Raw genomic sequence first — 12258 nt, forward strand, 5'->3', positions numbered from 1 at the left:
GGAAAACAAAGATTTGATTGGTCAGTTGGCTGATTTGTTGATTGATGGTTCCAGTGCGGATCGGGTTGCGTCACCCAGACCCAGTGGTGGAGACCAGCTCCCTGTCCAGTGTGAAGCCTCCAAACGTTTGGTACAGAATGTCCATACCAGAGGAGACTGTCGACCGCGGCTGGCTGTCTGCCCTGCAGCTGGAGGCCATCACATACGCTGCCCAGGTAAAGAGCCTACACATTTACGCCGCTGCTCACTTGGCCAGATAAAGACCCTACTACAGCTTGGCACTGCTTTATGTACTAGTGTAGATGAGCATTTACATACCGAAATGTTTCTTGTCTCCATAGCAACATGAGACATTCCTCCCTAACGGCGACCGAGCGTCCTATCTGATAGGAGACGGGGCCGGAGTAGGCAAGGGCCGGACCATCGCTGGGATCATCTACGAGAACTACCTCCTCGGCAGAAAGAGGTCACTCTGGTAAAACTATAACTGGGGTTACCTGATACATCCAATCAATAAAACAAGATGAAATTACACACACGTATTCACACACACCCATTTCTTAAAAGCTATTCCATCTTCACAGGTTCAGTGTTTCTAATGACCTGAAGTATGATGCGGAGAGGGATCTGAAAGACATAGGAGCCAAGAACATTCAGGTCCATTCACTAAACAAGGTAAGAGGTTGCCCGCTGTGTGCAGATGTGCTTCTCCATGCATTTTTCTTACATGGTAATAAATTGAAGCGGATCCTTCACACTGGATATGCTTTTCATATCTGCCTTCCAAAATGACGTGTTCACATGCATGTCAAGGTGTTGTTCGCCTTCACTCAAAACCGATCCTATTTTGTCTGTCCCAGTTTAAGTATGGTAAGATCTCGTCCAAACACAACGGCAGTGTGAAGAAGGGGGTGATCTTCGCTACGTACTCCTCTCTGATCGGAGAGAGCCAGTCTGGAGGGAAGTACAAGACCCGCTTCAAACAGCTGCTCCACTGGTGTGGAGAGGACTTCGACGGAGTCGTATCCTTTCATTGACCAACAGATGACTACTGTAAAAACAAATCATAGAAAACATAATTGCCCTTAACACAACTTGTCCAAATTTATACTGAGTTTGTAATCTGTAACTGCCCTTAGAAGTAGGAGTTCTGGTAGGTGGAAGTGTCAATTGTTTAGTGACGATAACACTTTTCCTTAACCCAAGCCCCTTTTAGATTGTGTATGACGAGTGTCACAAAGCCAAAAATGTCTGTCCCATCGGGTCATCCAAACCCACCAAGACTGGACTGGCGGTCCTGGAGCTGCAGAACAAACTGCCCAAGGCACGGGTGGTGTACGCTAGCGCCACTGGTAAGATACTAACCACCTAGAGAGGAGGTTGCTGGCGTGTTCATGCTTCAAATGATGAGCAGAGTCATTATTCTATCTGACCCATCTGTTGTGTAGCTCCTATATGGTGGGAAATATAGTACAAGATATGATAACCTAAATGAACAGAAGTGTTCTCCATCTGTGTGTGTGGCCTTTTATCATTATTTGATTAATTATTTTCAGGTGCGTCTGAGCCCCGTAACATGGCGTACATGAACCGGCTGGGAATCTGGGGAGAGGGGACACCTTTCAGAGAGTTCAGCAACTTTATCCAGGCTGTGGAGCGCAGGTGAGGGAGACGGACACACTAGTAACTCGTCATAGTGGTGCAGAGTATTTGTGGTTTAAAAACGGCCACAGAATGGAGGCAGCAAGTGATCTTGAAGTTGACTCTTGGCAGATGGAATCTGTAGAGGCAGAATGTCTTCAACCCTTAAACTGATACAAAACATGAATATGCAGATAAATCTGTTTTGTAGATTAACTTCTCCTGCTGAAGTCTTGTTATACCTCCCCTCGTCTATGTCTACTGATATGGTGTCTAGCGTATCACAAATTACTTTCCACTTGAAGAAATATCTATTCCAAATAAACCTGTTCCTCCTTGCATTCACTTTTCCTCAGAGGTGTTGGTGCCATGGAGATAGTTGCCATGGATATGAAGCTGAGGGGGATGTACATTGCCAGGCAGCTGAGCTTCACAGGCGTCACGTTCAAGATTGAGGAGGTTCCCTTGACAACACACTACATCAAGATGTACAACAAGTCTGTACGCCTGGTAAGGAGGCTTGACCTAATCCTAACCTTAACCATTTTCCCTGGGATCTTTTCAGTTACAGAAACTCTGTGTTTTAACCCTGTCCTGTCTTTCAGTGGGTGGCTGCGCGGGAGAAGTTCCAGGCGGCTGCTAACCTGATGGAGGCAGAGCAGCGGATGAAGAAGTCCATGTGGGGTCAGTTCTGGTCAGCCCACCAGAGGTTCTTCAAGTACCTCTGCATCGCCTCCAAGGTCCGCAGGGTGGTGCAGCTTGCCAGGGAGGAGGTCAAAAACGGAAAGGTGGGTGGGATGTTTCAGAAGATAAAAAGACGAGATTGTGTCATTGCAGGAATCTATTTTTATTTTTTTTACATCGGAATTCAGAAGTTTAGGAATACTGCCACATGCATATTGGTTTTAGTGTATTGTGGTTGGTTTGAGAGGAGGTGACTGGTGTTCTCCCGTATGTTTTTCTGTGAACCCAGACTGTGTGACTAGAGCCTGTGTCTCTCTGTAGTGTGTCGTGATTGGTCTTCAGTCGACAGGAGAGGCCAGAACACTGGAGGCCCTGGAGGAAGGAGGAGGAGAGCTGAACGACTTTGTTTCCACCGCAAAGTAAGTTTTCACCCAGGCAGGGAGTCCGCTGGTCCTTAACGTCTTAAATGAATTCATCTGATTTAAATGCTTTTAGGAGTCTTTTTTTGCGAACGGAGAGAACTGCAGTGTTTCCGTTAAACAAAAATAAATATTAAATAATACTGGAGGTGTGCTTTCAAGATGTTAGTGAGCTATCCAAATGTGTGTCTGCCATTATACATTCCCTGAACATGTTAGATGAAATAGCTAACTTCTTTCATGTCTTACTTTGTGCTGGAAAAGGTCAGTGTAGAGCCCTCCAACTTAGCTACCTTTTTGAAGTATAGCTCTTTGATACCCGATTCACTGAATGAGGGAATTATTTTATTAGACTATTTGGTTGTAAGCTAATGTAATAATCTTATCTCATAATACCGCCAGGAGAGCTACAGGGTGTGTAGACTTTTGTTCCAAATCCACTCAAACACACCAGATTCTACAAATCAACTGCTCAACATGACCTTGTTAAGCTGACTCGGTGTGTTTGAGCAGTGCTGGATCAAAAGCCTGCACACAGTGGCCTAGTCCTCCAGATGGAGAGTTACCCCAATTTTACTGTGTATAACGGGGTTATGTTTGACTTAAAGGCATTTTTTCCCAGTGGTATCATTATAGCTGGTATTGATAACTGGTTGCATGATTTCCTAGCAGCAACATTATGTCACCATCAGTCGATACTTGCACAAATGTCTATTCTGATAACGCTTACCTGTAACTGTTTGCTTAACTGCGGTGCTGAAATTCATACTTTTGAATAAACTTTTATCGAATACAACCACAGACCTTTTCCTCATTTGTGATGCTCACTCAGCACGAATGCGCTTGTGTCAATTGAATCTCAGATTACGTAGTACGTCAAGGCCGCTACGTCTCCAGTTGAGCAACACAAATTAGGGAAAAGTCGGTTGTATTCAATAAAATGTCATCTTATTCACCCACGGAAGGAGCGCAGTTGTACAGGCCAAAGAGGTACATGAAAGCGTTTTTGGATTTGACATTTTTACAAGTATCGACTGATGGCGCCTCAATGTTGCGAGCAAATCGCACGACCAGTTATCAATACTCAACTCTGACTAATATTGTACAGCTATAATGCTAGCTAGCTGTATGCTAATACTATCTCTAACAAGGTGTTTGCCCTCTCCCCTCCCAGAGGTGTTCTGCAGTCCTTGATAGAGAAGCACTTCCCTGCTCCAGACAGACAAAAGCTGTTCAGTCTGCTGGGTATCGACCTGTCGGCCAAGAAGACGCCGTCGCCCAGCGAGGCCGCCGCAGAGCAAAAGGGCAAGAAGAGGAAAGGTACTGGAGGGCAGGCAGTAGGGTTGTAATGATTCACCGATCTCATTGGTCCTGGTTTCAAATGTTTGAGATATGAGTCCATTGGTCCGCGGGACCGAAACCTGCGATTCGTAACGTTTGAATCGATTTAACAAAATTTGTACCATGCCTTCAGAAAGTATTCATACCCCTTGACTAAATCCACATTTTGTTACAGCCTGAATTCAAAATGCCTTCTTACCCGTCTATTCACAATAGCCCATAATGACTAAGTGAAAACATGTTTTTAGATTTTTTTTTGCAGATTTATTAAATGAAATGCACAAATGTCTAATTTAGGTAAGTATACACACCCCCTTGAGTCAATACCTCACCTGGATTGTGCAGCATTTGCCCATTTTTATTATTTGTAAAAATTCTTCAAGCTCTGTCAAATTGGTTGTTGATCTTTGCTCGACAACCATTTTCAGGTCTTGTTGTAGATTTAAGTCAACTGTATCTCGGCCACTCAGTTACTTTGAATGTCTTCTTGGTAAGCAACTGCAGTGTAGATTTGTTTTAGGTTATTGTCCTGCTGAAGGTGAAATCATCGCCCAGTGTCTGGTGGAAAGCAGACTGAACCAGGTTTTCCTCTACGATTTTGCCTGTGCTTAGCTCCATTTCGTTAAAAAAAATTATCCTGGAAAAGCTCCCCAGTCCCTAACGAGTACAAGCATACCCATAACATGATTCAGCCACCACTGCTTGAGAATCTGGATATCCAATGTCTGTTTACTTTTTTATCTACCAATAGGTGCCCTTCTCTGTGAGGCATTGGAAAACCTCCCTGGTCTTTGTGGTTGAATCTGTTTGAATTCACTGCTCGGCTGAGGGACCTTAAAGATAATTGTATGTGTGGGGTACAGAGAAGGTCATTCAAAAATCCTGTTAAACACTATTAATGCAGACACTGAGTCCATGTGACTTGTGAAGCACATTTTTACTCCTGAACTTCTTTAGGCTTGCCATAATAAAGGGGTTGAATACTTACTGACTCAAGGCATTTCAGCTTTACATATTTTTATGAGTAAACATTTCCAAAAACGTGATTCCACTTTGACATTATGGGTTATTCTGTGTAGGCCAGTGATGACAAAATCTAAATGTGAACAATTTAAAAATCCATTCAACAAAACTAAATGTAGAAATAGTCAAGGGGTGTGAATATTTTCTGAAGGCACTGGAATTAGGTCGACCGTGATTGATCTACAAGTCATTTTGCATGCCGAACAACACCAGTAGCCTTGTCAAACTGTGCGCATTTGTGCGCTGTCCAACGAGAGGTGGGCCTATTCCAGATCTGGCACATCTGCGTGTCACCTTCAGCATTCAAATGTTTGTAAAATGGCTTTCAAATGTTTGTAAAATGGCTTGTGCATTATAAGGCTTTATTAGTTAAGTGACAACCAATGTAATTCACTAGGTTATTTTTATGAAATGCGCTGTAGTTTTGGAAGTTTTGCTTGAAACAATCAGTGTATATGGTCATTTTTAGATTTACAGGGTAAAGTTGATAATTTCATAACGAGGACAGCAATCACTTTTGCTACCTGCGTTGCATGGTCAACGCGGGAGAAGAGAAGCTAATTTGGAGTGTTTTCAGATCAAAAGTGTGTGTGGGGTGGTAGATGCCCAGTTTCCCTTATGGGTCAGCTCAGATGCCTCCATACACTAGAGGTCAACCGATTTAATCGGACGGGCCGATTTCAAGTTTTCCTAACAATCTGTAATTGACGCCAATTACATTGCACTCCACGAGGAGACTGCGTGGCAGGCTGACCCACCTGTTACGCGAGTGCAGCAAGGAGCCAGGGTAAGTTGCTAGCTAGCATTAAATTTATCTTATAAAAAACAATCAATCTTAACATAATCACTAGTTAACTACACATGGTGGTTTATATTACTAGTTTATCTAGCTTGTTCTGTGTTAAATTAACAGGATTATATGCATCATCGAATTACAGCCTACTTCGCCAAACGGGTGATTTTAACAAGTGCAGTCGTGAAAAAAGCACTGTCGTTGCACCAATGAACCTAACCATAAACATCAATGCCTTTCTGAAAATCAATACATAAGTAAATATTTTTTTTACCCTGCATATTTAGTTACTATTGCCTGCTAACATGAATTTCTTTTAACTAGGGAAATTGTGTCACTTCTCTGGCGTTCTATGCAAGCAGAGTCAGGGTATATGCAGCAGTTTGGGCCACCTGGCTCGTTGCGAACTGTGTGAAGACCATTTCTTCCGAACAAAGACCGTAATTAATTTGCCAGAATTTTACGTAATTATGACATAACATTGAAGGTTGTGCAATGTAACAGCAATATTTAGACTTATGGATGCCACCCGTTCGATAAAATACAGAACGGTTCCGTATTTCACTGAAAGAATAAACGTTTTGTTTTCGAAATTATAGTTTCCGGATTTGACCATATTAACGACCTAAGGCTCGTATTTCTGTGTGTTTATTATAATTAAGTCTGATTTGATAGAGCAGTCTGACTGAGCGGTGGTAGGCAGCAGCATGCTCGTAAGCATTCATTCAAACAGCACTTTCCTGTGTTTGCCAGCAGCTCTTCGCTGTGCTTCAAGCATTGCACTGTTTATGACTTCAAGCCTATCAACTCCCGAGATTAGGCTGGCAATAATAGTGTCTATAAGAACATCCAATAGTCAAAGGTATATGAAACACAAATGGTAGAGAGAGAAATAGTCCTATAATTCCTATAATAACTACAACCTAAAACTTCTTAACTGGGAATATTGAAGACTCATGTTAACAGGAACCACCAGCTTTCATGTTCTGAGCAAGGAACTTAAACGTTAGCTTTTTTACATGGCACATATTGCACTTTTACTTTCTTCTCCAACACTGTGTTTTTGCATTGAACCTGTGACTCATCCTAGGTGTTTTATGTAATGTTCTGGCTTACTGTTCCACATATGAGAAGTGAATCTTTAAAAAGGCCTTATTGTGGGAGACTAAGTGTTTTGGCTGTTTACCAATCGTAATGTTCCCTCTCTCCCAGCAGGTGCTGAGATAAAGAAACCAGAGAAGCGGAAGAGAAAGTCTGGTGGTCTGTCGGGGAGCAGCTCTGACGACAGCGAATCGGAGGAGTCTGATAAGGATGATGCGGAGAGTGACGACAGCTTCAAGTCGGTCAGCTCGGGAGAAGATGATGATGACTTCAACCCCTTCAAGGATGATTCCAGCGAGGATGAGGAGGATGGTGAGCGAGGGAGATTGATGATATTTAAGACGTTTGATTACTACCGAACATTGTCTTATACTTTCTGCCTCTTTTAGACCCCTGGCTGTCTGGAAAGAGGAAAGAGGCGAAGAAAGGCAAGGAGAAGATGAATAAAAAAAAGACAAAGAAGAAGAAGAGCATTGACCCAGACTCTATCCACAGTGCCTTGTTAGCCTCTGGTCTGGGCTCCATCAGGCCTGCTTTCACCACCCCCATAGTCAAGACCTCCAGCACACCTGCCATAGGTGAGTTAGTAGCAACAACGCACCTGCCATAGGTGAGGGTCGTGTCGAACTGCTGTGCAAATCCCCTTTTGCCATCTATGTATTTTCTAAAGCATGAGTTAGGGTTGTATAACCAGTCAGGATGAGCAGATGAAGATATTCAACACTTTTAAAAAAAGTAATTTTTACCTTTTCTCCCTCTAATCCTTCCATCAGCCAAGGTAGAGGCAGATGACAGCTGTATGACCAGTCAGGATGCTGTGGAAGATGCTCAGCAGATGAAGAGAGATCTGTTGGACCAGCTGGAGAAGCTGGCTCAGGATCTACCCCCCAACACTCTGGATGAACTCATAGACGAGCTGGGAGGACCGGACAATGTGGCTGAGGTAATGGCAAAATGTAGATTTCCGCCTAAATAGACATACCCAAAAGTAACTGCTATTCCTGTGTAATTACATGATTCTGACATGCAAAAACATGGTGTATTTGGAAGGAAGACATCTGGGAGATTGAGTAAATGATCAGAAGATAGGAGTTACATAGTTCAAATACACAAGATGAAGCACACACAAAAACTTTATTTCATCTTTGTGTGTGAATTATTGATGACTAGAGCTGGATACACATCAGATGGCTTCCACAACATGTGAACAATCGCAGGGGGGAAAAATGGGATTGATAAACCTAACTAGAAATGGGCAGATGTTTTAGTAAGTCAGGTGTGGTCACGGGACATTTCCAAGTGTCCCTAGACCTCTCCAAAGTGGCATATGTCTGTAAATTAGATATTTCCAGTGCTATTACACGTTTGCAATCCCTAAATGCTATTTGTTTAGTATAAAAACACAATCTCTACCGTATCAACCTCATTCAAACGTGGTGGTGTTATGGGGTATCCAGGTTACATTCAAGTGTCCTTTCAACCTCTCCAAAGTGTCCGACTGTGGTAATTGCACTGTTTTTGCACACTGGATGTGCCTAAACGTTATTGTTCACTATAAACAATGTAATTTCTACAACACCAACCTCAAACATTGTGGTGGTGTCGGGGGACATACAGGGGGATATCATGTGTATAAAGAAAGAAGAAAAAAGTTCCTCAAGTGCCTGAATGTTTAGCCTAGGCATATCCAATGCATTGGTCCCACATACAAATGAACTGTTTATAAAAGCAACAGATGGACAGTACCAGTCAAAAGTTAAGACACACCTACTCATTCAAGGGTTTTTCTTTATTTGTATTATTTTCTACGTTGTGGAAAAATAGTGAAGACGTCAACTATGAAATAACACGCATTTAATCATGTATTAACCAAAAAAAGTGTAAAACAAATCAAAATATATTTTAGATTCTTCAAAGTAGCCAGCCTTTGCCTTCATGACAGCTTTGTACGTTCTTGTGGTTAAAAAAAAGTCTTAGCCCACTTTCTGGTCTTAGAGGACCTGGTAGTAGCCTGCATCAGATAGGTTGACACCCCCCATGCTGGCATTGTAGTCCTTCACAGGAATAGGGACATTCGTCCTCACCCGTGCCCCATTGGCAATTTTCACCCTCCTTAAGGGTCGTTATTGAATGCCTTATGCTGTGTGGTGAGCATGGTTACTTCCCTGGTGTCCTTCCATTTCACAAAAAGCAGTTTGTTAGTCTTGATCCAACGTATGGTCCCCTCTCCGCTGTCTTTGTCATGTCGTTTACCTTGGTCTTTTGGAAATCGATTCTGTTAGAATGAATGGTGCCACAAGCCCCCATTTCCTTTTTCAAGAGGTCTATGAAAAGTGAATGTAGAACCATCAGACAGAGTGATTGACATGGCAGTGGGGGGTTGAAGATTTTGACAGGCGGGGGCGCTTGCTGTGAAGGGGTGGCTCCCAAACGTTATCATCCAAATCCTCTGCTCTGTGGTGAATAAAATAAAGGGATGTATTGTTGTAAGACACACAGAATTACAGTTGACTAAATTTATAAAACGACTACTTTAAACTAAAACACCAAACCCCAAGCGACTCACATAGGTGTGAAGCACACAGTAACACTTTGGAGACCAAGGCAGAGGTGAGAACCACAAATGGCCATGAGTTAAGTGGCCTCTCAAGTTACAAGGTTTGAAGTTAGAACAGCAGACAGTGAACTAATATGAAAAATATATAATTCCAAAGTAGTTGTCTAACATTGAAATTACTTGTTACATGGGCCTATGTAAACTAAATACAAAGCACAAAAGGCAGACGACTTCTAAAAAATAAATTGGCTATAAGTCTTAAAGTGGATCCAGTATGCTAAAGAGATAATCTGTTTACAATGTAGTGTCCTGGGTGCGTCTCGTCTCTGAGCCAGGTAGCAATAGTTTGCATTGCGCGTAAAAGGTTCTAGGCCTTGCTTTGTCCCACCCAGGTCAACGGAATATCCCTGGAAAGTTTATCATTGGCTACAAGACTGTCAAGGTGCCATAGTAGCCAGTCCCCTGTGTAATAGATGCCTACAGCGCGTAAGCAGGCGACGTCATATTTTTGATGCGTGAAGATGGTCACTCGATGTTGCCATTTAAGTCCTACATCATCAGATGACATTGGCAATAGGCTAGTAAGGATTAATTTGATACGCCCCATGTAGCATTAGCTCCAACACAGTCCAAATAGAAGCTTACCTGGTAAGATGTTTGGTGTAAACGTTGTGTAAAATAGAAATGTTGACGCTTGGGGCTGATGATGAATAACAGTAGGTCGCAGGCAAATAATACATCCTCAAGATCTGAGTCCCAGCTTTTGGTGTGTGTCAACGTGTTCCATGTTTATTTTGTTTATGCTTCACAACGCTAAATAGAATGTAGGTAGCAACATTTGGACCTCTTTCACTATCTTTACGTTTATTTTTATCCTTTTTGTTTTGTTCCCACATTGTCTCTGCTGTATTCCAGATGACAGGCCGTAAAGGTCGGGTGGTCAGTAACGACGACGGCAGCATCTCTTACGAGTCACGCTCTGAATTGGATGTTCCTGTGGAGATCCTCAACCTCACAGAGAAACAGAGGTTCATGGACGGAGAGAAAGTAAGGGAGGACTGGGAGAGAAATGGGAGAAACAAATGTTTAATTGTCACACACCGTGTAGGTGCAGTGAAATGTGTTGTTTTACAGGGTCAGCCATAGTAGTATGGTGCCCCTGTAGCAAATTAGAGTTAAGTGCCTTGCTCAAGGGCACATTGGCAGATTTTTTTTTATACCTTGTTTGGTCTGTTTTTTTTTAACCATTGACCTTTCAATTACTGGTGAATGATCTCTGTGCCCTTGGGCAAGGCACTTAACCCTAATTTGCTCCAGGGACGCCGTACTACTATGAGAGGTAAAGCCCCGAGCCAACTTCTCTATATGCTAGGCTACCTGAGAGAAGGACATGGGAGGAGGGAAAAGTAATACACCATGATTCTGTCTTAGGCGAGGGGTACAAGCACAATGACTTGAGAAATGTAGGTTGTGGCGCAGTCTCCTTGTTTGAGTCACAAATATATAGCATCAGTTGAATATATTGTTCACAAACCATAGCACAGAACCATTCCTAACCTTGTTCTCCTCCCTCTCCAGAACATAGCCATCATCTCGGAGGCGGCTAGCTCCGGTATCTCCCTGCAGGCTGACCGGCGGGTGAAGAACCAGAGGAGGAGGGTCCACATGACCCTGGAGCTGCCCTGGAGTGCAGACAGAGCCATACAGCAGTTTGGTGAGAAATATTTCTCTGGCTGTGGTTTCATTACTCCCATACAATCTGAAGCACTGAGACTTTTGTGAAAAATGCTATAGAAATAAAAATCTGTCTTCACTCTAGTCTCGTGGGATTTACTTGTCTCTCAATAATGTGGCTTATTTTACTTAATTTACCTGGCATGTCTCTGGGGGTTTCCACTCTGTTACTATGGAAATAGTAGGTATGTACGTATTTAGAATAATGCAATGTGTGTTCTGCTCAATGCTACCATTGTCTGACATCTCGTTCCCTCTCTCTCAGGGAGGACCCACAGGTCTAACCAGGTGACGGCTCCAGAGTACGTGTTCCTCATCTCTGAGCTGGCTGGGGAACAGAGGTTTGCCTCCATTGTGGCCAAGAGACTGGAGAGCCTGGTAAGAACCTGTCCTGTCAGTGGTTCAATTGAGCTGACTAGTTGAAAATATGGATATTATCCCCCATGTTTGGCTGCTGACGCTACATGTGATCGGTGTATTCCACAGGGTGCCCTCACGCATGGAGACAGAAGAGCAACAGAGACGAGAGATCTCAGCAGGTTCAACTTCGACAACAAAGTAAGTAGATATACCACATAGGAACACGCTGTGTGTGTGTAGGGTTCAGTTTATAACTTTCTGCTCCACTCCACAGTATGGCAGAAATGCACTGGAGATCGTGATGAAGTCTATTGTCAACCTGGACTCTCCGTTAGTGAATCCTCCTTCGGACTTCGAAGGGGATTTCTACAAAGGTGTGTCTGTATTTCAAGATCTGTCCAGTCATAGGATTTATGTCCGGGCAATTCCTTGGTAACAGAATGATGCTAAGACTCAGATGTTAACTTTAAAATGTATACCAAACAAACCCCAATAATTGGCAAGTTAAACAAGGCAACAGTAAAAATGCTGTCCCCCACTAATGATGCAGCCTTGGGGCAATCACAAAAAAATTGTAATTGAAGGATCTCTATGGCAAGACGTGT

General features: G+C 43.0%; 1 protein-coding gene across 4 annotated transcripts in view; it reads left to right on the plus strand.

Moving 5' to 3' along the window:
* LOC120025710 (protein strawberry notch homolog 1-like) overlaps positions 1-12258 on the plus strand; it is a 28563-nt gene that overhangs the window by 8341 nt on the left and 7964 nt on the right. For 2 of the 4 annotated variants that reach the window (XM_038970285.1, XM_038970284.1), the window contains 18 exons: positions 55-215; positions 342-475; positions 585-675; positions 861-1022; positions 1217-1352; positions 1557-1662; positions 1998-2151; positions 2247-2429; positions 2647-2744; positions 3919-4064; positions 7114-7314; positions 7392-7580; positions 7776-7945; positions 10475-10606; positions 11138-11273; positions 11559-11671; positions 11780-11851; positions 11928-12027. In XM_038970285.1, the coding sequence (XP_038826213.1) occupies positions 55-215; positions 342-475; positions 585-675; positions 861-1022; positions 1217-1352; positions 1557-1662; positions 1998-2151; positions 2247-2429; positions 2647-2744; positions 3919-4064; positions 7114-7314; positions 7392-7580; positions 7776-7945; positions 10475-10606; positions 11138-11273; positions 11559-11671; positions 11780-11851; positions 11928-12027 (2484 nt within the window). The remainder of the gene's footprint in view (positions 1-54; positions 216-341; positions 476-584; positions 676-860; positions 1023-1216; positions 1353-1556; positions 1663-1997; positions 2152-2246; positions 2430-2646; positions 2745-3918; positions 4065-7113; positions 7315-7391; positions 7581-7775; positions 7946-10474; positions 10607-11137; positions 11274-11558; positions 11672-11779; positions 11852-11927; positions 12028-12258) is intronic. The other 2 variants (XM_038970286.1, XM_038970287.1) reach the window with 2 other exon arrangements.

Source organism: Salvelinus namaycush, chromosome 31 (genome assembly GCF_016432855.1).
Source record: "Salvelinus namaycush isolate Seneca chromosome 31, SaNama_1.0, whole genome shotgun sequence".
NCBI classification, from domain to species: domain Eukaryota; kingdom Metazoa; phylum Chordata; class Actinopteri; order Salmoniformes; family Salmonidae; genus Salvelinus; species Salvelinus namaycush.